Genomic DNA, 21,050 nt, shown 5'->3' with positions numbered 1-21,050 from the left:
ACAGTTTCACAATCACTGTAACAAGGCTAATTGCAATAAAAAAGTGAAGTGAAAAACTTACTGACCCTTGTATATGCAGCTCGTACACTCTTGCACTAATGTCTCTTCACACACTGCACAGCTGCAGGACACTTTACTAGCGCTGTGTGTGACTCCGCCCTCCTCATGCATATGTAATGAGGGGCTGCAGGGTCTGAGTACTGATAACGAGCCTTATCTAAGCGTTTGCACCAGCAACATACAGACACAGAAAACACAACTGAAACCCGTCTGCAAAACAACGAAACCACTCAAATTTCTCAACAACGAAGCAGACAGTATGCATTCGCTGAAGAAATTAAAAGTAAATTGTTATTTTGTATTTAATATTTATATTAAAGTTACAGCTCTTTAAAAAAAAAAACCCCAAAAAACATTAAATTAGTCAGTGCATCATCAATCTAACTGGGTGTAACTAATTACTAAGTAATTAGTTACTGTAATTTAATTACTTTTCCCTTGAAAATATAAAGTAAGGGATTACTCTTCATTTATCTGTAATTTAATTACAGTTACTTCTGATGTAATTGAGGTAAATACTGAATCCGATCTCACAGCGATTCGTATGCATTTTATGAGGTGTCTAAATATTACGACCGCACTCGTACAAATTCGTATGAATTATTGTGAAATATGTATGAAAAAAGTGTGAGATCAGACATAAAACAATAGTGGGTTTAACATCAAAATGTATTGTCTGATGCTAAAAAGTATGTTTTTATTATGTAACCTTCTCCACCTTGGTCAGTTTAAGGATAATTCATGCAATTTTATAGTATTTATTTAAAAGAATTAAAACAGATTCATGTCTATTCTTGTATTATTCAGCTGGATGAGATTGATATGGGATTTTGAAAGTAATTAAAAGTAATTAAATACGTTTTAGAGAGAGTAATTAGTACAGTAATCTAATTACACTGTTGAAGAGGTAATCAGTAACTAGTAATTAATTACTTTTTTAGAGTAACACTGGTCACAACGAGTGAGAAAGGTTGACATCGAGCTGCTAAATCTTCAACCTCTGCTAAAGCACAACCAAAACAATGTTCTTCTGCAAAATGCATGCAGTTTTGTTTGTTTGTTACCTTTGTAATGTAATGTTGATAGAATGACCTTTAAAATCATTTGTATATATAATTTGTTTATTTATTTATAAAAATATCTAAATGACCCCACTGGGCCAGTAGCTGCATATCTTACACACAGAAGCCATTGGCACACACACACACACACACACACTGTACTTAGTGGCACATGGTTTTAATGTGACGTGGCATGTGCCGATGGATTGCATCATGTGTTGCTCCTCCAGACAGATTTCAGCAGCTAAACGGACGTAATTGTGACAATATCCTAAATACATAGCCTAATTTAGTCTAACTGAAAAAACAAACAAATAAACACATTGACAGGTATTATTTTGTAGTTACTGTGTTACTCTATGTTGTTGAACACACGGAATAACAGTCACATCTGTTACGATGACTGAGGTGTCACTATTAGCAAGAGAAAGGAGGAAGATCCACAGGTGTGCGTGTCTGTTATTTATGTGTTAGATGGGCCAGAAATTGATCTAAATAAACATAGATAGGCTTATAATTTAATTTACAAATAAATGTGGTTCTTAATATTTCACAAATAATTTTATGGAATTATGTAATGAGAAATAAATCTATTTTTTAACCGTGTGAACATGCATTCTTTCTGGAGTTGCTTGAATGTTTCGACACATGCAGTTTACAGTCCTACACCACTATCGAGAGCCGGCGTCACACTTCTGAACCCTCGCTGCCAGTTTTCATGAAGTTTTAGTGACACACACACGTAAGATGCAACCTCTCACCGCTTCTCCACTGGGGTTTGTGTTGTAAAACGGTCGCTAATGAATGTCACTGGATACGAAAACCGTCAGTCATGGATATACAAGGCCTCAAGAACGAGTCGGTCTTTAAGATCTGAGAAATGCTGAAGTGGGCAGAGCTGATCACGAGACCAATGTCGATATGGGAAGTGAGTCTTTTCTCCACAGGTCATGATCATGAGTAATGCTGTCAGAGGTCAGCTGAGGTTTCTAAAATGAAACGTGTTGGTTTCGCTGCCCACGTGTGTGTCCTGAGGCTCTGGTTCCACTCACACACACACACACACACATGAACTCGATCGCTTCTGCCGTACCAGGCATCCAACATCATCACACAGATAGAGGCTTCAAAACAAATCCCTTCACACAGGCTACGACTTCTCCAACAGGCCACTGGAATGTGTGATATGACTTGATCTGCTGTATATCATCAGATGAAATGAACATTGCATAAGTTATGTATGATGGAAACAATCCAATCAAAGAATTATTTTCCAACAGAAATGTGTTTGCAGATAAGAGCGGACAAGCAGAAATACAGCTTGGCAAACCCATCCATGTAAATTACAGCGAGCGAGCGGCGTCGCCTCACCCTGCAGTGAAACAGTATATGAAAATACTGGAATATCCATTAAATACAACTATATCATATATTAGGAAGAAATAATATAAAATATGGCTGGCCAACATCCAAAATAAAAGTTTTTGTTTACGTGATGTGTGTGTACTGTGTATAATTATTTTGTATATAAAAATTCACACACGCATGTATATATACATTTAGGGAAAATGTGTAATTAATATTTACATTTAATATAAATTATCTATAAATATATGTATATACATACATACATGCAAATATTTCTATACATGCATGTGTGTGTATTTATATATACAAAATAATTATACACACTGCAAACACATTATGTAACACACAAACTTTTATTTTGGATACGGGATGCGATTAATCGCGAGTATAATGTGCTACTTAATTATTATAAACATGTAAGTTATTACATCATTAATTTGGGCCACTCGTTGTTATTATTAAATTGATTTTAATAGGCTAAACAAATTAATTACGTTTTTTTTTAATCATTTATTCAGCTGTTATGGTGCCAGTATTTTAGACGAGAACACTATTGACCAATCAGCGTTAAAGATCAAATATTAACATTTATGACTACAAATCCCATGAGGCCATCTGTCATCGCCATGATTATCGTTGTTTCTCGTCACTCAAATCAAATCAATGAAAGAAAACAAAGAAAACTCATCAGTTCTTGGTCGATGATGCAACGACATCAAAGGTAACAATATTCAGAATTGTTTCTGCATTTTCTCTTCTTCGCATGAGTGTGTTAATTACATGTGTAGATTGAGCTAAACTAAACCAGTGGCGTCCATGATTGCTTTCACCTGAGGAGATCTTTGACTGGAATTAACTTTAGCAAAGCTCGTGCAATATTAGTTGCAAGCGACCAGTGATGAATATAGTGCACTTCAGACTGTAATATGTATGTTCATGAGTGTTTGATGGCTGTGAAATTGTGTATGAATCTCCAACAGGATGAATTCATATTTTGGTTGCAGCCCTCTAGTGGCAAAAATTAATCTAGAAATGCATTTTGGACGCTACTAGGCTATATATGGGGTTTTTAAGTCCAGAAACTTTGCAACATCAACGCTGTTATTGGAATTGAATCAACACTGAATTCAGTGGATCTGGATCTAAGCGACAACATTGTATTTTTAAAGCTGCTTTACAATAATTATTTATTAATTCAATTGAAGAACATTGCAATATTAATACTGTTAAAAATAACTGTGAAGCTGTCTTAAAGCACTGAGTATTCTGATACTTTTGATTATAGTCATTTTGTAATAATGTATAGACATTTATTATCATAAAAAAATGAGTAAGGATAAGATGCATTACGCATAATCATATCTCATAATGCAATTGGCCCTATCCCTAAACGAGGCGTGTTTTTCAACATTATTTGAAGGGGTGTCGCTTTAAAAATATTCAGTATAATCTGTCTTCTCAGGTTGTTTAGTCATGCAATTTAATTAAAACAATGTTTGTTTGTTTTTTGCCTGTCAGAGAAGTTTTTTTTGCAAATATTCTCACTACACTGTATTTAGCATTCAGGACCATGTGTAAAGATCTTATATGTGCTTATTTGTGTATTATCTCTGAGCTCTACTGTTAATAATCAGCTTGTTTTGAGATATAATAAGAGAAAGAACATCACCGATCTAATGAAACGAGTCGTTTCTTTCCTAGAAGTGTGCAAAGTCTGCTCTTGTAAAGATCTGCATTAGATTAAGTGTGTGTATCTGCATGTAGTGCTGGATGTTCAGTCGTGAATCTGTAGATGGTGTATGATGGTCCTTTACATGCAATCTGCAAGCAATCACATCATTTCCATATTGCTCATGCTGATTGGCCTCTGCTGACCTGCAGCCAATGAGATGCTTGCTCAGCACTTAAACAGTGTGATTCAGTAATTGTTTGCTGTAAGCTAGTCGTGTACGTTCCTCTGAACATGATGCAGTTAGAGCCGGAGGGGGTGAAAACTTTTGAACAGGATGAAGATTTTTTTGTTTCTTTTTTCCTTCATTTAGTTCTGCCCTTCAGAAGATACTTGCATATTTCCCGGAAGACAAATTAATACAATTTACCTTGATCTTCAAATTACGGCTCTTAAAGGAGTAGTTCACTTTTAAAAACACTTTGGCTGATAATTTACTCGCCGCCATATCATCCAAGATGTCCATGTCTTTCTTTCTTCAGTCGAAAAGAAATGAAGGTTTTTGATGGAAACATTTCAGGATTTTTCTCCATATAATGGACTTCAATGGGAACCAAACGGTTCAAGGTCCAAATGAGAGTTTCAGTGCAGCTTCAAAGGGCTTTAAACGATTTCAGACGATGAATAAGGGTCTAATCAAGCGAAACAAGTGGTCATTTAAAAAATAAATAACAAAGTTGAAGTTTTATAAGTACAAATGCTCGCCTTGCTCTGTTCTGTGCTGAGCGTTCGTGACTCTCCTGTTCGAACTCGTTCATCAAAACGAACGAATCTTTTTTCGAGTCATGTGGTTCATTCAACGAACGAAATGACTCGAAAAAAGATTTGTTCATTTACTTACTAGCTTATTCATAGTCTGGTGTCGTTTAAAGCCCCTTGAAGCTGCACTGAAACTCATTTGAACCGTTTGGTTCCCATTGAAGTCCATTATATGGAGAAAATCCTGGAATGTTTTCATCAAAAACCTTCATTTCTTTTCGACTGAAGAAAGAAAGACATGGACATCTTGGATGACATGGAGGTGAGTAAATTACCAGCAAAAATTGTTTTTAAAAGTGAACTACTTTAATGCATCAGTGAATGTTTGAGCACTATATAAAAAATAACATGTTGTGTGATAATTAACATTTTGCAGATTGCGCATGGATTATGTAAACTTTTGACCACGACTGACTGTATATATATATATATATATATATATATATATATTAGCTCATTACCTTGAACAATCTGCAAAATGTTTAAATATTTAAGCAGGACAAGTTAGAATTAGATGTTTGGTGAGTAAGAGTGAGTAATAGTAATCTTTGTCTTAGTAAGCACCACTAATAAACTTTTAAAGCCATGAAGATATGCAAGTAAACGACTGTCCTTAGTCCCTTTCACTATTTATAACCCGGATACACAACCATTAAAATCCTCCACCCAACAGCCTTGATATTCTCATCTGACTCCATCTCGTATATCTGTATCGAGATATACAGTCACGTATATCTCGATACAGTATTTTCAATGTAAAATGCGACTTTTCACAGCATAGGCTCAAACTGAAGTGTTCTGGCCCATAGGAAAGAGATCTCAGTAATGTCTCTATTACTGTATTTCCCCTAAATAGGAGAAAGCTCTGGGAAACATGAGTAAGAACTGACACACTTCATTCCCGCTCATTCTGCAGGAATACAATGAAGCCGGGAAACAAAACACCAATCAAAACCGAGCTGAAGTCTATTAATAGTGTGTGTGTGTAGTTTAGGAAGCGTGTGAATGTAAGATAGTCAGTGATTCCTCAGTCTCTTCTGCATCGTCACCGGCTTATCTTTAGGACGGCATTGTCAAGAGGAACGGTGTGTAAACATCCCCGAAACAACTCTGAAAACACTCCAACAGAGCCGTCGATGGACGACTTCCTCCTTAATAATCTTATATTGACAAATAAGGCTTTCAATATAACCATAATGGTGTGTTTTGGTGGCAAATCAGATATAAAATAACATTTCGTTTACATATTTATTTGATCACCACATAAACAGCTTCCTTTTACACAATAAAAATAGTATTTTACTCACGTCAGATTTGAAATTCATGGAAGTTTGTTTCTGGCACAGAATTAAAAATGATGAAAAAAGGTAATTGTGACTTTTTCATCACAATTCTGACCCTTTTCCCTTCAGAATATTGAGTTATAAACTCGTAATTGGGAGAAATAAAGTCAGAATTGTGAGATAACAAGGAAAATACCTTTTTTAATCATTACTTCTGTCAGAAACACGTTTCCAAGCAGATCATGACATATATCCAGGTCATATTTGACCCCACATTCAAAAGAAAAATTATTTAAAAATAAAGCCTTTTATGGTTATTTAATGTTTTGCATTTTGACATTATTTTCATGCCGTTAAAGATTTTTGTGTGGAAAAAAAAGTTAAAATGTGTCGAAGTAATTTAACTATTCTAAATGTCTTAGAAAATTTTAATAAAAAAATATAATTAATTTGAAAAAATGAGCTTTTCACAATACTCAACACAGCTTCATAATGCTATCAGATTCTTCTTTTGATTTCAGGGTTAAATATGATGTGCAATGCGTAAAATGTCATTTTGCAGGTTTTGCATTATTAGATATATCTGCAATGACACACAACCAATACGGAAACTAGATTGTAAAACGACAGTAAATCCTCCTTTTCCAAAACACAATCAGTCAGAAAGTATTCTCTTACCTTTACTGAACTATTTTTCAGAGCTGTTTGTGTTGATTTGTGTTAATCTTTTAAATACACAACCTCAGGGACGTTTCCCAGCCTGACGTTCGCGCTGTCCCTGACGTGCACTTCACTATTACGCAATGTTTTGTGCGGGTTCTTTCACGCCGCTCGCTTCTCTCTCAAATAAACCAAATATTATCCGCCTGTGTGATTACATTAACTACAGTCAAATCTTTATTTAACATCAGATGTTTTAATCAGCCTCAAACATCTACATTAACTCATTAAAATCACCTCACAATGAGGAAAGCCAGGATTTCACTTTCAGTAAATAAATAAATGACTGAGATTCTTCCTCTGATGCAATGCTGCTGCTCAAACGATAGTTTCGAGAATCATTAACCGCCCATAAAGCCTGTGATTAACAGTCGGTTTGATTAATCATTTAAGCCAAATTAATTAAGCCTTTTCATTCTGTCAGTTCTGTTGTGCAATGTCATAATAAAACCAATATTATAAACCCATAATTCATCCTTTTCTTCTAAACGCTTTCTTGCATAACAAACATGCAGCATTTTAGTCACACAAAATTAAGTAATCAAAGCAATTAATGAGGATTATAATAAGAAGAATTACCATTACATGAATTCAGATGTCATTTAACATTTGATATAATTCAGTATTCTAGGTCGGTCTAGTCTCAGTCAACAGTGAGAAATGTAACTATTTGGCATCAGTGTGTTTTATGTAAAGAAAGAAAAAAAGAGACGGCGATTGTTATATTTCCCTGACGAGAAATTATTGGTATTGCTCATCAACCTACCAACAATGCCCTGAATATTCAGTTCTCAGCCTCAAAACGTCAAATGCACAGTAACATACGGAGTATAAACTGAAAGCAGCCCTACCTGCGCCAGCTGTGTGTGTGTGTGTGTGTTTGAACTCTGTTCTGCACAGCAGAAGTTCAAAGACCATCAGCTCTCCTCTTATCTGCAGGAATGCTCTCAATGAGTGAGAGCTGACCACAATCATCAGTGTGTGTGTGTTAAAGTAGCCCAATCAGTGCGGGGTCAAAGGTCAGTGTGAGCCGAGAGCGTGTCCTGCTTTTCGTCCACTCATCTTAAGATGCACACACTGACCAAAGCATCACCTGCTGTGATTTTAATGGCATCTGGCCTTGAAAACTGGATTCAGAGACGCTGACTGAGGGAAGTGGCTGATGTGCGTGTAAATACGAAATAATGGACATCCAGCTGGTTGTTATCTCAGGATAAATCCCGCAGGGTATGAGGATCGTCCATCAGCCTGAAGGGGTTTATTCTGAGATAACAATAGTGTTGCTCTCTCTCACCTTCACTTTCTCCTCACAGTCACGACAGCTAGATCAATAGGTATAGAAGCACTGTGATTACGATGACCTTTCACAAAATTATGGGATTATGGGATTTTTTTTCATTATTGATCGTACATTGATCGTACAGAGGTCAAAATTATCGTTCAAATACGATAATTATCGTACGTCTGGCAACACTGGATAGCAACCGGTTGGATGTACATTATCCCGCTTATTGGATAGATTGTATAGGATAGAGATAATGCAAGAGAAAGAGTTCAAAAGAGTTCAAAAGTCCTGCTTTCTTCTCGACAGGTAAATCAATATTACAGTCTTGGTTGTGGACAGATGAACATTTATAGTTAAAAGTTTATGATATCTAATGCATTTCTACCGCTAGATGGCAGCAATTCCTACACAATGTCCCTTTAAAGGCACTCTATGCAAGATCTACAGCTTCAAAGTCGTTTCGGTGGTAAACAAAGTCATAAGCCATGTTTCCATCGACACGGTTTTATCCGAATGAAGTGATATCGAATGAAAAATACCTTATTGAAACAAGAAAAATTCGATTAAATTTCATGAAAATCGACTCAAATGAAATGCGTTCGGTCTCATCGGATTTTATCTTGATCGATATACGGCTAAAAGCTGATGGAAACGTTATTTGCCGAATAAATAATGAATTGCGATTAAGTTTTATGCCCTTTTATGGTTGCAAAACGCCCCAAAACATAGAAGAAGACGATTTCATTTCGCGCACACATGGCGGATGTAAGTGGACAAAGCCAAAAAAATGCTTCAACCAAAGGTTTTCCGTGAAGTGTCTCTGAACCACGATCTCCAAGAACTGATGGAGCGCTGTCGTTCCCACACCACAGGCTGCCTCCGTTGTCGTCGGGCATCGCATCATCGTAGAAATGCGTTTATCCACAAGTTTCCTACGCCCCATGAGGCCTTGCGTCAAAAGTGGGCGCGACTTCCGGTTGGAAGTAAACAAAGCACGATTTGACATGCTTGACACTCGTTCATTCAACAGTTGACAGTCATTCAAGTTATAGCGATCCAAACTAGCTAACGATGTGGGAACACAACCTCAACGAAATTAAAAAAGGTGAAATAACAGTACCTTTACCCTCTGCAGTAGTTGATTGGGAGTATTATAATAACATTATTAATAATCAATACTCATCAAGGCATGGTGACAGACAGTTGTGTGAACTGACAAACAATTAAAATAAAAAATACACACTTAGTCATTGTGCTTTGGAGTTTATTCAAAATTATAAATGAATGTGCTGCTTGAATACATTAACTGGCACATTTGGTATTCTGTCAACACAGGCTTTGATCCTGAGTTTAGCTGTAACATCAGTAGCGAACAGCCAAACACATGCTGATAAAAGTTTATAGAATATCAAAAATTTAAACAAATGTACACAGGAAGATTCGTCGTCTTTTGGGAGGTGATTGAAACTACAGTCGTTGGCAGGAACACTCTGATTTCGTTTTCAGCTTATGTTCAAAACAATCACGTTTAAGCCACTGAACTAGTTTAGTCCGGTTATACATACAACCGCGAACAGCACATGTTGTCCATGAACTCCGTAACACCATCTCTCATAAAGATTTGCGTCTTTAAATAGTAAAATAATTCTCCGAAAAACAGCTAGCCTCTTCGCTAACTAACACACAAAATACCATTGGAATGCTACTTCCGCCGCCTCACCGGAAGTTTCACCCACTTTATTTTTTACAGGAGCGCCCCTCGGAAACTTGTGGATAGCGTCGTTGTTTTCTAAGGATAGGTTGGCTTGTTATTACTTGGCTTGGTTGAATTTTAATTTATAATGTGGTCTGTTATTTCTTGTTAACAGACTGCGGCGCTGCTAAGTATAACACACTGTTGCCATGGACGCAGTTCAGAGACGCAACATACTATTTTCTTTAGCAGAAGCAATACTCGTTTTTAAATCAATAAAATCCTTTTTGAGTCAATATTTTGTGTTGGGAAAAAAAAAAAACGTGAAATATTGAAATAATGATGGGAAAAACCCAATAATAACCGCGGCGCCCCTGACACATCTCACGAAGGTTTACGGCAACGACGTCACACACATCAACAACAACATACTGTATGAAGCTACTTTGTTGATGGACTTGTAAGTAAATCTCTTATTTATAAACTTGTTTGCGTTCTATGTTGTTTGTTGTTACGCTGGCTTGTAGTATGTCATTTTTTACGGTGCTGTTCATTCAGCCGTTGTTGATAATTAGACCAGTTCAATAATTCCCACATATGTCTAGCTAGCTTTCAATTTCCTGAGCTGAAAGCAGACTTCCTAACAAACAGTCGTTTCTCTTAGTTTTGTTTTTTTTCGTTATGTTTTATTGCCTAGCTTGCCACAAGAGCTAGTTTGCTAGCTGAACTCAGGTGTTGTGATGTGTATTTATCACGTAACGTTAATCCTGTGTTTGGTTCGGATTTCTTATGGCGTGCGTAACTTTAGCTGACTGACAGTGCACTTCCCGACTGTAATTTTTCTTCAAATTGTGTTGATTATGAATCAATTAAATCTTGACGCTGTTGATGTTGATTCCTGCGATTTTCATGAGGACATAGTCAATATCTCACATAATTATTAGGACATATGAGGTTGTAAAGAGTGTAATTGAACACAATTTGCCAACTATTATGATAAATTGTAATAATCATGTCTAATGAAATCATAACGGCCAATGTTATGAAATAATGCGACGTACATTTAACTTTATTGATGTCATCTGACATTTTGTAATGCTTACATTACAATCAAAAAACAAATGAAATCATACAGTAGTCCTACACTATAGGCTATTTACTTGTGATTTAGCAGAAATCATGTAAAAAAAATGTTTATTATTATAAAGTAGTCTGGACAGTAGTTCAGTAGATATGCAGTAACAGGGGAATAACGGTTATTTATGACAGTGCAAGTACACCACAGCGGCACTAGAGGTCACTGTTTTACAAAAAATCAGAGAATCCGTGGCTTTAATTATCATTCACAAATATCAAATTTTATTTTAATTTGCAGCTTATGCTGGCTAATTTTGACATTTAACATGTTATCATAACACTGAACAACTGAACAGTGTGTTTTGTAATAGGACTCTATCAGGGTGTGTCTCAATTTACCCCGCAGGCCACCTCGCACATTTCTCTAGATTTTGTAATGACCTTGCATGACACAATCTCATGAAATATGCCAGTTTTTAGGGCACAGAATAACGTTTGTGATGAGACCAGTTACATTTAACAGTCACATAAGGATAATAATCTATTCATTGTGGAGTGTGCATGGTGAAGTGAAAGTCTTATCTTAGAAAGAATAAATTTTGCCTATGTCTTCGGATCGGCGATGTACTTATTTTTAACAAGTAATTACTTCACAACCTCTTAAAGAGTATGTTCTCTATAGTATGAATGTGTGTAGTTGAATCCCTGCATCTCAATGTTCACACTATCCATCCTAAACGGTGTATGAGATTAAAATAAGTGTGTCCCATAGCACATTATGTTGAATCCGTGGATGTGTGAATCCGTGCTCTCTATTAAGGCTAATATTACCCACAACCCATTGTGCTTTGGAAGATGAATCACTTCAGAACTACAAACACAAGTTAAAGGTGTTAAAAAACTACAAAAATGGTGGATATGCGTGCTCATGTGGCGAGGTTAGATAAAGGGCTGAGTGATCTCAGATTAAAGGAACAACTGACAGACAAAACTGTTTTTACAAACATGATCATTTTTATTGGTCTGATTACAGTTATCAAGAACGACTGCAGTCAAAATAGATTTCTATAGACACAACAGTGTTATTCCAGTCGAGCACAGCCCGGACACGTCATCCACGCGAGGACACAGTAATCGGACGTGCTTCGTTCAGTCTGTTGTGTTTAGTGCCTTAATTCAATCTCAGCCCAGAATAGATTGTGTAAGCTTGGATATATAATGATGGCGAAGTCTTGAAGCTGTGCCGTCCATGTCACCTACAGAAAACAGCCGCATTTGATTCGATTTGACAACTTTGTGTAGGGATGCATGCAAGATATATATCGGCCACCATATATGTTCATTTTTAATGTTATCATTATCAGCCAGATAAGAAAACTTGGCATATATATAAATTAAAGCCGATATGGTGGTTTTGAATTGCTTGAAATATGATTAGAATCACTTCAAAAAAGCAAAATACAGCAAAGTTGATCTTGCACAGCCCAAGTCTATCATATCGGCTACATAACATTATTATGAGAACATTATAATTGTGTGTTTGGGATGTGGCTTTTAATGGTGAGACTTTTGTTTTTGTAATCAGACTCTCAAAAATTATAAAAAAAAATTTGGATTTAGATTTATCGGCCGATATATCGGTTATCGGCTTTGAAATATGAAGAATTATCGGTATCGGCCAAAATGTTCATATCAGTGCAACCCTAACTTTTTTATGTGATTTGATTCTCAATCCTTAATTGTTAATTCAATAAAAACAATGGCATGTTGTTTTGGACGGCATGTATGAACAGATATATGACACTTACATGTTGAAGAGCACAGGCAGCGTTTGAGCGTGAGTGCATCACCTGAACCAGAGATCATAAGAGATCATAAGTTTCCATAATGAAAAACAACATGCATTCATAACTTATAACTGCATTTGAAAAAGCAACACGCGTCAAACATGAGAAGCAGTTATGAACATCTTGTGTGTGTGTGTGTGTTTGTGTGTGAGATGCCCTCTGGTGTTCAGATGGATATGTGGTGTGTGTGAGAGAGCTCCCTCTGGTGTTCAGATGGGTGTGTGTGTGTGTGTGTGTTGGACGCCCCCTGGTGTTCAGATGGAGTATTTACTACGATCAGCCGCTGCACTGACAAACTACATTTAAAAATAATCACAGCCTTCGCCAAATGGTGTGCGGCTTTGTTGTGATTAACCTAGTGTGTGTCAGTGTGATGTTTGCTCCTGTTTTATAGTAGTAATAGTGACGCTTGCCTCCCTTTTGAGTCGTACCTCCTTTTCCCGGCCAGAACTGAGTTGAGGTATTTCTTGGCCGCCATCTGTTTGCGGTAGCGGCTGTAGTTATCGGTGAAGACGGCGTCCGAGTGACGTTTGACAGGCGTCTCATCCACTCCCAGCTCATCACTGCGGCACACGCACAGGAGAACACACACCGCCTCATGATTAACAGCTTCATTCAGTCAGCCACAACAGATGCTGTGTTATCTTTAGCAGTTGTGTATCTATTATATGAACATCTATTATCAAGTCAAGTCAGCTTTATTGAGATGGTCCTCACTGCCGAACACGAAATCCAGGGGGAGGAGTTACGTATCTCCGCCCTCTGATCCCTAACCCCACCCCTAATCCTACCCATCTCCGCCCCTTAGATCTGGATCCAACTCCGCCCCCTGGATCTCGTGTTCTGCAATGAGGTGCTACTGGCTTTATTACTGTAATATAGCGCTTTTTACAATACAGATCAAAACAGCTTTATAAAATAATGCTCCCAGGTCTTCCACAAACTGCTGTGGTGATGTACACTATCTGTCAAAAGTGTAGAATAATTAATAATGCAATATATATTAGGGATGCATGATATGTCGGCCAGCATATCGGTATCGGCCGATATATGTTCATTTTTAATGTTATCGTTATCGGCCTGGTAATAAAATGTGGCCGATATATTAAAGCCGATAAATAATGTATTATTCCCTTCAGCTGAGACACTTGTTGAGCACTGTTTATGTTTTTGAATTTCTTGAAAAATGATTGAAATCTCTTCAAAAAATGAAAATCTGGTTCGGGACAACATGTGCAACGTAAATCTCATCTGTCATATCGGCTATACAACACTATAATGAGAACATCATTATAATTGTGTGCTTGGGACGTGGATTTAATTGTGAGACTTCTGTTTTTGTAATCAGGCTCTCAAAATTAGATAAAAATTACTTGGATTTAAGTTTATCGGCCGATATATCGGTTATCGGCTTTCAAATATATTAAGAATTATCGGTTATCGGTATCGGCCAAAATTTTCATATCGGTGCATCCCTAATATATATGTATATATATATATATATATATATTCAGCATCATTACTCCAGTCTTCAGTGTCACATGATCCTTCAGAAATCACTCTCTATATTTTTTCAGGATTCAAATAATCTCAGGATTATTTTGAATAGTAAGTCAAAAGAACAGCATTTAATACAAAACCTTTTGTAACATCATAAATGTCTTTACTGTCACTTTTGGTCAATTTAATGCTCCTTCCTTAATGCAACAAAGTTTGTTTCTAGAAGAAAATAGCAACAGATCAATAATATTGTTCAATATTAAATTAAATGTCCCCAACTAAGCAAGACAAAAGCCAAAGGCGGCAGAGGAACCCAAAACTCCACCAGTGACAGAATGGAGAAACTTTGCGTTTATGATTATGATTCATGCATTACAGGATTGCATTGAAACAGTCAGTTCCTATGTTCTCTCTACCTGACTCTCTTTGCAAGTAAAGACTCCAGATACTCTTTGGCAGACAGTTGTCCGAGCAGTTTGCTGTATCCGCTCGTGAAAAGCCCATCAGCGTGTCTGGACGGTCTAAAAGACACAGAGAAACATAAAAAACACTTTTTATTGGATTGAAAGATGGAGCTTTCATGGAAACTCAAAGTTGTTTGTCCCCTTCATCATTATCATCATCACGTTTACAGCTTCAATCTTTCCTCTGGAAATGGATCTATTAAATGTTTACGAGAGATAGTGAAGCGGTGTGACACACACACCTCTGGACGGGGTTTGCGAGTTCGTACAGGAGTTTATACGCCTCGAGATCCTGCAGAGACGAGTCTCTCGTCCAGTCGTCCTCTCCGTCCTCATCAAGAGCGCCCGGTCTGCAGAACACAAAACACACATCTTGTTCTGTACGCAAAGAACATACACTAATGAAAATACGATTTTTTTACTTTTACGTATTTATTTATAAATATAATGTAAGAGTCCTACAAAAAAAATTGTTCAGGTCATATTTCTCATCAAATCCAATAGAAATAAAGAAGCTAATATAATTTTTTTGCATTGTAGCATTGTTTTCAAGGCAATTAAACCCATTTTATAACAATTCTCATTACTGAAAAGTATATATATATATATATATATATATATATATATATATAGATATTTATACATATATGCAACAATATATAATGCAAATTTAGATAAACATTGCCATTCAAATATAACATTGTAAAACAAACCATAAGGATAAATAAATATGTTTAATATGGATTCAATTATATTTAAAGAATTTATGTGTGTGTGTGTGTGTGTGTGTGTGTGTGTGTGTGTGTATGTATTGCAAATTATAAATATATGCTGATTCAGTTACAATAATGCACTTTTTTTCATAAAAATTGGCATAAAAATAATGTCACAACGCAAAACGAATCGATAATGACGATAAAATAGGTTTAATTTCAGCCAATTTCTATTTAGTAGATATGTCCTGAGTCTATATAGATCAGTGGGTGACATTAATTTGATTTAATCTATAATACAACATTATGTACAATAAATATATAATCCAAAAATAAACATATGATACAATAAAACAATCTTAAAAATTAAATATTTATATTTTTTTAAATGAATGCTGAAAATAGTAAGTGAAATTAATTTGATTTAATTTATAAAACAATATTATGTACAAAAAAATATAATATAATAACAATCACATGATACAATAAAATATACATTAAAACATTACAATACATTTTTTTCAATGAATGATTAAAAAATAAGTGAAAATAATTTGGTTTCATTTATAATTTATTATTGTGATAAAAAAAAAATCATAAGATAAATCTTGCTTGAAAAGCTGCGGTGTGTCTGACCTGATGTCTGTGTACGCAGAGATGGCCGGCAGAGCGAGCGCGCGACAGCAGAACAGCCCACAGACGGCCATCAGGACCAGCGTCGAGAAGCTCACACCGCTCATCACTTCTGCAGATGTGCAGGTCACACACTCTCAGTATTCACACACACACACCCTCAGCAGTATATCACACGCGAGTGTTTGTCCTGTTTGCATAACTGGCACTTCATAAAAGCTATAAATCTTTTTTTCAATATTACAATTTTAACTTAAAACGATATAAAATGCATCTGAATTGCCATTTTAAGTTCACGTTACAAATGCATTTTTTGTAATTAAACATAAACCCACCCTAGATTAAATCCAACAGTTAGGTTTGACCATATTTGACCCAAACATAAGCTCTTTTTTAAAAAAAAAAAAAGAGTGTACCCAACTGAAATGAATATTAAAAGTGTTTTATCCATCCGTATAACAGTAATAAGTGTCCAGCTTGAAAGAACTCACCGTCAGGATGTTTTCGCTCGGGTTATATGATCTCTGACTCCTGTACGGATGAAGAATAGTTCCCCGTCGCTCTGTCGCTCGCTTTTATACACCTGATTATTCTCTTTCCTGAACGAGTGTCCACGTCTGTCCTGCGTCACGCCGGTCCCGGTGGGATACACCCATGTGGATGGTGATCTGGTGGTCGAACATAAATTGGGTTTCTCGGAAAGATTTGTTACTGCTGACTCATTTTTTTATTTTTGTTTTTTTATGATACTTAAATACACTCTGCATGTTTTTGGCATTTGCTTTGACTTCTAACATGTGAGACGTTTGGCTTTGGGAAGTCAGATGTGGACGTTTCAGAGTCGGAACGGGTTAAGACGCTGGTAATTGGGCATCTTCATTAGATTGTGAAAGGTATGACGTGATGTGTGTTGAATCAGGGTCATTATAGAAGCATCGGTCAATCATATTACAGAATTCTGCAGGTCTGCTGATCTAATATTACTGCACGATATTTCTCCACGCACACTGTATTCAGGTCAGTGTACAGTACAACAGGTCACCTCAGGCCGAAATACAACAGTCTGGATCTTAACAACACAAATATACAACTAAAATATACACGGTTCTTGTTACATACTGTATGTGTACAATAGAGATGACATTTTTGGCACTGTAAAAATAAATATTTTGAGTCGATATTTTTCCTTTTATTTGCCTTGTCCTTCATATTGAGTTACACACACAGCACTTTATTTAAATGTTTTATCCATAGCCAAATGTAAAATGGGACGTAACATTTCTATTAAACAAGAAATTAATTATTGATTTCATTAATAAATGTGTTGATTTTTATGATTGCCCATGCAAAGCCTGTTTCTAGGGTGTTGTTATGCTACAGTATGCGGTTGCTAGGGTTTTCTAGTTGGTTGCCAAGTCTCTTTGATATTCTGGTCTGTATATACAGCCCAATTTAAGTACAATAATGTATGTTTTTAATAAAAATGGTATGGATATAATGTCACAATGCATGATGAATCCATAATGATAGGTTTCATTTAAATTAAATAATTATAATTAAAAAAAATATTATCCATGTGATTTAATTAAAAAAATTACAATTTTATTTTGGTAAATAAATTAGGAAAATAATTTATGAATATGAAAATACTACACATTAATCTGAATTTAAAAAACAACATTTTTTTTTAAACTAAATTATAGATATTATCTGAAACTTAACAACAGAAATATACAGTAGAACCAAAATATGCTTGTTGCATAAAATTAAAATTCTGTAAGTGATGATCATTAATAAATGCATTAATTTCTATCAAACAGCAACTTTCTGGACCGGTGTTCTGACAATTCATGCTACCCATCGAGATTTCCTACTTACCGGTTATGCGCATGTGCAGACTCACAGTTTTTTTTATTTTTTTTTTATTTTATTTTTTTACAAAAGGTACATTTTCCTGTTATAATGTATAATTTCCCTTTAAAAAATGCTTACTACCATATGAATATTTGTACGGTCAGCCAGCTGAAAAGGAATAACTGAAAGTTACTATAAGAAAAGGTGTACTTTGACAAGTCAAAGATGAATATTTTATGATAATTTTTACTTTTCACACCGTTTTAAAAATAAAAACAGTAGTCTACAGTATACAGTAGCTACTCATAACTTAGAATTGTATTAGAATTGTATTTCATACGGCTTTAATCGGCATTCTGTGATCAATTCGCGCTACGGTAGCATTTTTCGACAAGGCAGCAAAAATCGACAGAACACCGGTCTTGAATCCAACACTGAAGTGAGTTAAACTGCAGTTCCTCCACTGGCCACTAGAGGCCGGCTGCAAAAGAGACTCACTCCCATAGGCCCGCATGTTAAAATGCCTAACTTTACAGCAGAAAAAAACATGTTTACAGCCTGGTACAAAAACTGGTTTTAGTCTATATTGTTAATTTTGCCCTTCATGACGACTGTGAGGGGGGTGAATATTTTTATAACTCATCCGTTTAAATTATATAAAGCCTTAAAGTTCTGCATAATTAAGGGCGTGGCCACTTGAGTGACTGGTGGATTACCCCTGATGTCACTACTAGCCATTTGCTGTCTGTTCACATCTACAGTATACTTGCCCATGCAAAGCCTGTTGCCAGGGTGTTGCTATGGTGTTCCAAGTGTTTATAGTGCGTTGCTATGCGTTTGCCACAGGATGTTTTGGTTGGTCGCCAGTCTCAGTGATATTCCGGTCTGTATTTACGGGTCAGGTGTGCTCTTCATCATCAGCATGTGCGCAGTAAAGCGAGCGGCTCTGGGTTTCTTGCAGTGATGCTGGTCTGTGAGTTTGTAACGACCCTCTGAGGACTTCATTTCCTGACGACCGTCAAACCAGACCATAAAACCAGAGCTGGAAATTAGACACTCATTACCAAGGTTCTAATGATGTTCTTTGATGAAAGAAGTTTATTTATTTTTGCTCTTTATGTGGAGCCCATCACATTTCTCTTCATCGATGTATCTGTTGTTTGTTGCGTTCCTCTTGTACGTTTATTGCTAAAGGATCCAGAATCGAAAGTGTTCATGCATGTTCTGAATCTGAAGAACCACTAATGAACACCAAACTCTTTAAATCAACGAAGAACATATAATGACTTTGATGAACGTAAACTGCTCTAATGAACCATTGATGTGTGTTTTTTGTTATTTTGTATATGAATAATTGATGATCCATACATTTCATCTTTTGGTCTGTAAAATTACTATTATGTTATTGCTCTTAGACAAAATATAGACTTTGACTTTTTGCATTTGTGTGGTTTTATAGCACCTTTATTAACCTAATGAAGAAAATAATCAAGTGCACATAAAGCGTGTAAGTTGGGATGAACCGATATGAACATTTTGTCCAATACCGATAACCGATAATTCTTTATATTTTAAAGCTAATAATCGATATATTGTGCTTTAAAACTAAATCCGAGTTTTTATATAATTTCTGAGAGCCTGATTACAAAAACAAAAGTCTCACTATTAAAGTCCATGACTCAAACACACAATGAAAACACACAAGTGATTTCATTCATATTGTAAAAGATTCACGTTGAACAGTGCGCATCTGAAGTTTCTTAAGGTGACTGAAAGAAAAAGGCTTTAATATATTGGACAATTTGTTTTATTAATATGTTATTATTTATAAGAGTCTCTCCTCTTTTTAAAAACAGCTTAAAACTTGGATTACGGAAAATTACAATTGTAACCATACACCAAATACTTAATCCATGAACATACTTTCTTTTTTAAATTTTTTTTTTTTATTATACTGCCGGCTTTATAGCACCTTTATTAACCTAATGAAGAAAATAATCAACTGCACATAAAGTTTAAGTTGGGATGAACCGATATGAACATTTTGTCCGATACCGATAACCGATAATTCTTTTTATTTTAAAGCTAATAATCGATATATTGTCCTTTAAAACTAAAATCCGAGCCTGATTTTCAAAAACAAAAGTCTCACTATTAAAATCCATGACTCAAACACACAATTATAATGATGTTCTCATAATAATGTTATGTAGCCGATATGACTGACTTGTGCTGCACGTGTTGCACTTTATTATATTGTCCTTTTTTGAAGTGATTCCAATAATATTTTTAATTAATTTAAATTTATTTATCAGCTTTAATATATCAGACAGTTTGTTTTATTGGGCCGATAACCCAAATCTAATCTTTGATAAGAGTCTCTCCTCTTTTAAAAAACAGCTTAAAACTTGGATTAGGGACAATTACAATTGTAACCATGCACTTAATCCATGAACACACACCTTTTTTACAATTTTATTTTTTTATTATACTGTATTTACTTTATACTGTAATTATGTTGAGGGTTAGGTGAGCAATACTGTATATTGTCTGTTTGAGAGTAGGCTCATATTGTTTTAAAATTCCTGCTGTATTTATTACATTTCTACTGTATTTTTATTGACTTTTGTATTTTAGGGTGCCTGTTAAGATCTGGGACTGCAGATGGAAACTAGCACTTGTAGCTAACTCTGGCTTGTTAGCAAGTAACTTGTTTGTTGATCAATGAGCAATTTCCCTATCAAATAAATGAAACGATAACATTATAAAGAACATATACCGGCATAGTGGCTGATATATCGTGCATCTCTAAGTGAAAGTAATTCAACAAAGCGTGTCTTCGGTCATGTTTAGTGGTTTCTCTGAGCTTTTATGATTTGTCTTGTTTAGATTCAACCAAACCTTGTGACAAATGATATAGCAAACGCTCGTCAGCCTCCATATCACAGACAGACAGCGAGTGACTCGATTGTGTTTGATATAAAGGGCAGTTTGTGTGACATTT

The 21,050-nt window shown here is 35.6% G+C and overlaps 2 protein-coding genes and 1 long non-coding RNA gene across 7 annotated transcripts in view; 1 reads left to right on the top strand and 2 right to left on the bottom strand.

Moving 5' to 3' along the window:
• Positions 1 to 7,920, bottom strand: part of slc29a1b (solute carrier family 29 member 1b) — a 17,863-nt gene extending 9,943 nt beyond the window's left edge. The window contains exon 1 of one of the 4 annotated variants that reach the window (XM_039673426.2): positions 7,832 to 7,920. The gene's annotated coding sequence lies outside the window, so the exon portion shown is untranslated. The other 3 variants (XM_039673427.2, XM_039673425.2, XM_039673424.2) reach the window with 3 other exon arrangements.
• Positions 3,100 to 21,050, top strand: part of LOC148970486 (uncharacterized) — a 76,481-nt gene continuing 58,530 nt past the window's right edge. Inside the window, exon 1 of one of the 2 annotated variants that reach the window (XR_016148335.1) lies at positions 3,100 to 3,210. This is a non-coding gene — a long non-coding RNA (uncharacterized LOC148970486). Of the gene's footprint in view, positions 3,211 to 16,212; positions 16,319 to 21,050 lie in introns of those variants that run through there. The other variant, XR_016148336.1, reaches the window with a different exon arrangement.
• Positions 12,034 to 16,767, bottom strand: vipb (vasoactive intestinal peptide b). Its single transcript, XM_039673432.2, has 7 exons — positions 16,684 to 16,767; positions 16,196 to 16,304; positions 15,089 to 15,196; positions 14,799 to 14,903; positions 13,314 to 13,445; positions 12,844 to 12,885; positions 12,034 to 12,291 (listed from the first exon to the last, which is right to left on the bottom strand). Exons 2-6 carry the CDS (start codon positions 16,297 to 16,299, stop codon positions 12,882 to 12,884), a joined length of 453 nt encoding a protein of 150 aa, XP_039529366.1. The 5' UTR covers positions 16,300 to 16,304; positions 16,684 to 16,767; the 3' UTR covers positions 12,034 to 12,291; positions 12,844 to 12,881.

Source organism: Pimephales promelas, chromosome 21, assembly GCF_988280905.1.
Source record: "Pimephales promelas chromosome 21, fPimPro1.hap1.1, whole genome shotgun sequence".
NCBI classification, from domain to species: Eukaryota; Metazoa; Chordata; class Actinopteri; order Cypriniformes; family Leuciscidae; genus Pimephales; species Pimephales promelas.
This window is presented reverse-complemented; position numbering and strand designations above follow the sequence as displayed.

Excerpts from the sequence above, each read along its gene's own strand:
- vipb (XM_039673432.2), bottom strand. The coding sequence starts at position 16,299 with ATGAGCGGTGTGAGCTTCTCGACGCTGGTCCTGATGGCCGTCTGTGGG. Across the intron at positions 15,197-16,195 it reads TCTGCGTACACAGACATCAG|ACCGGGCGCTCTTGATGAGG; the intron begins GTCAGACACACC and ends TGTGTTCTGCAG. Across the intron at positions 14,904-15,088 it reads CTCGCAAACCCCGTCCAGAG|ACCGTCCAGACACGCTGATG; the intron begins GTGTGTGTGTCA and ends TGTGTCTTTTAG.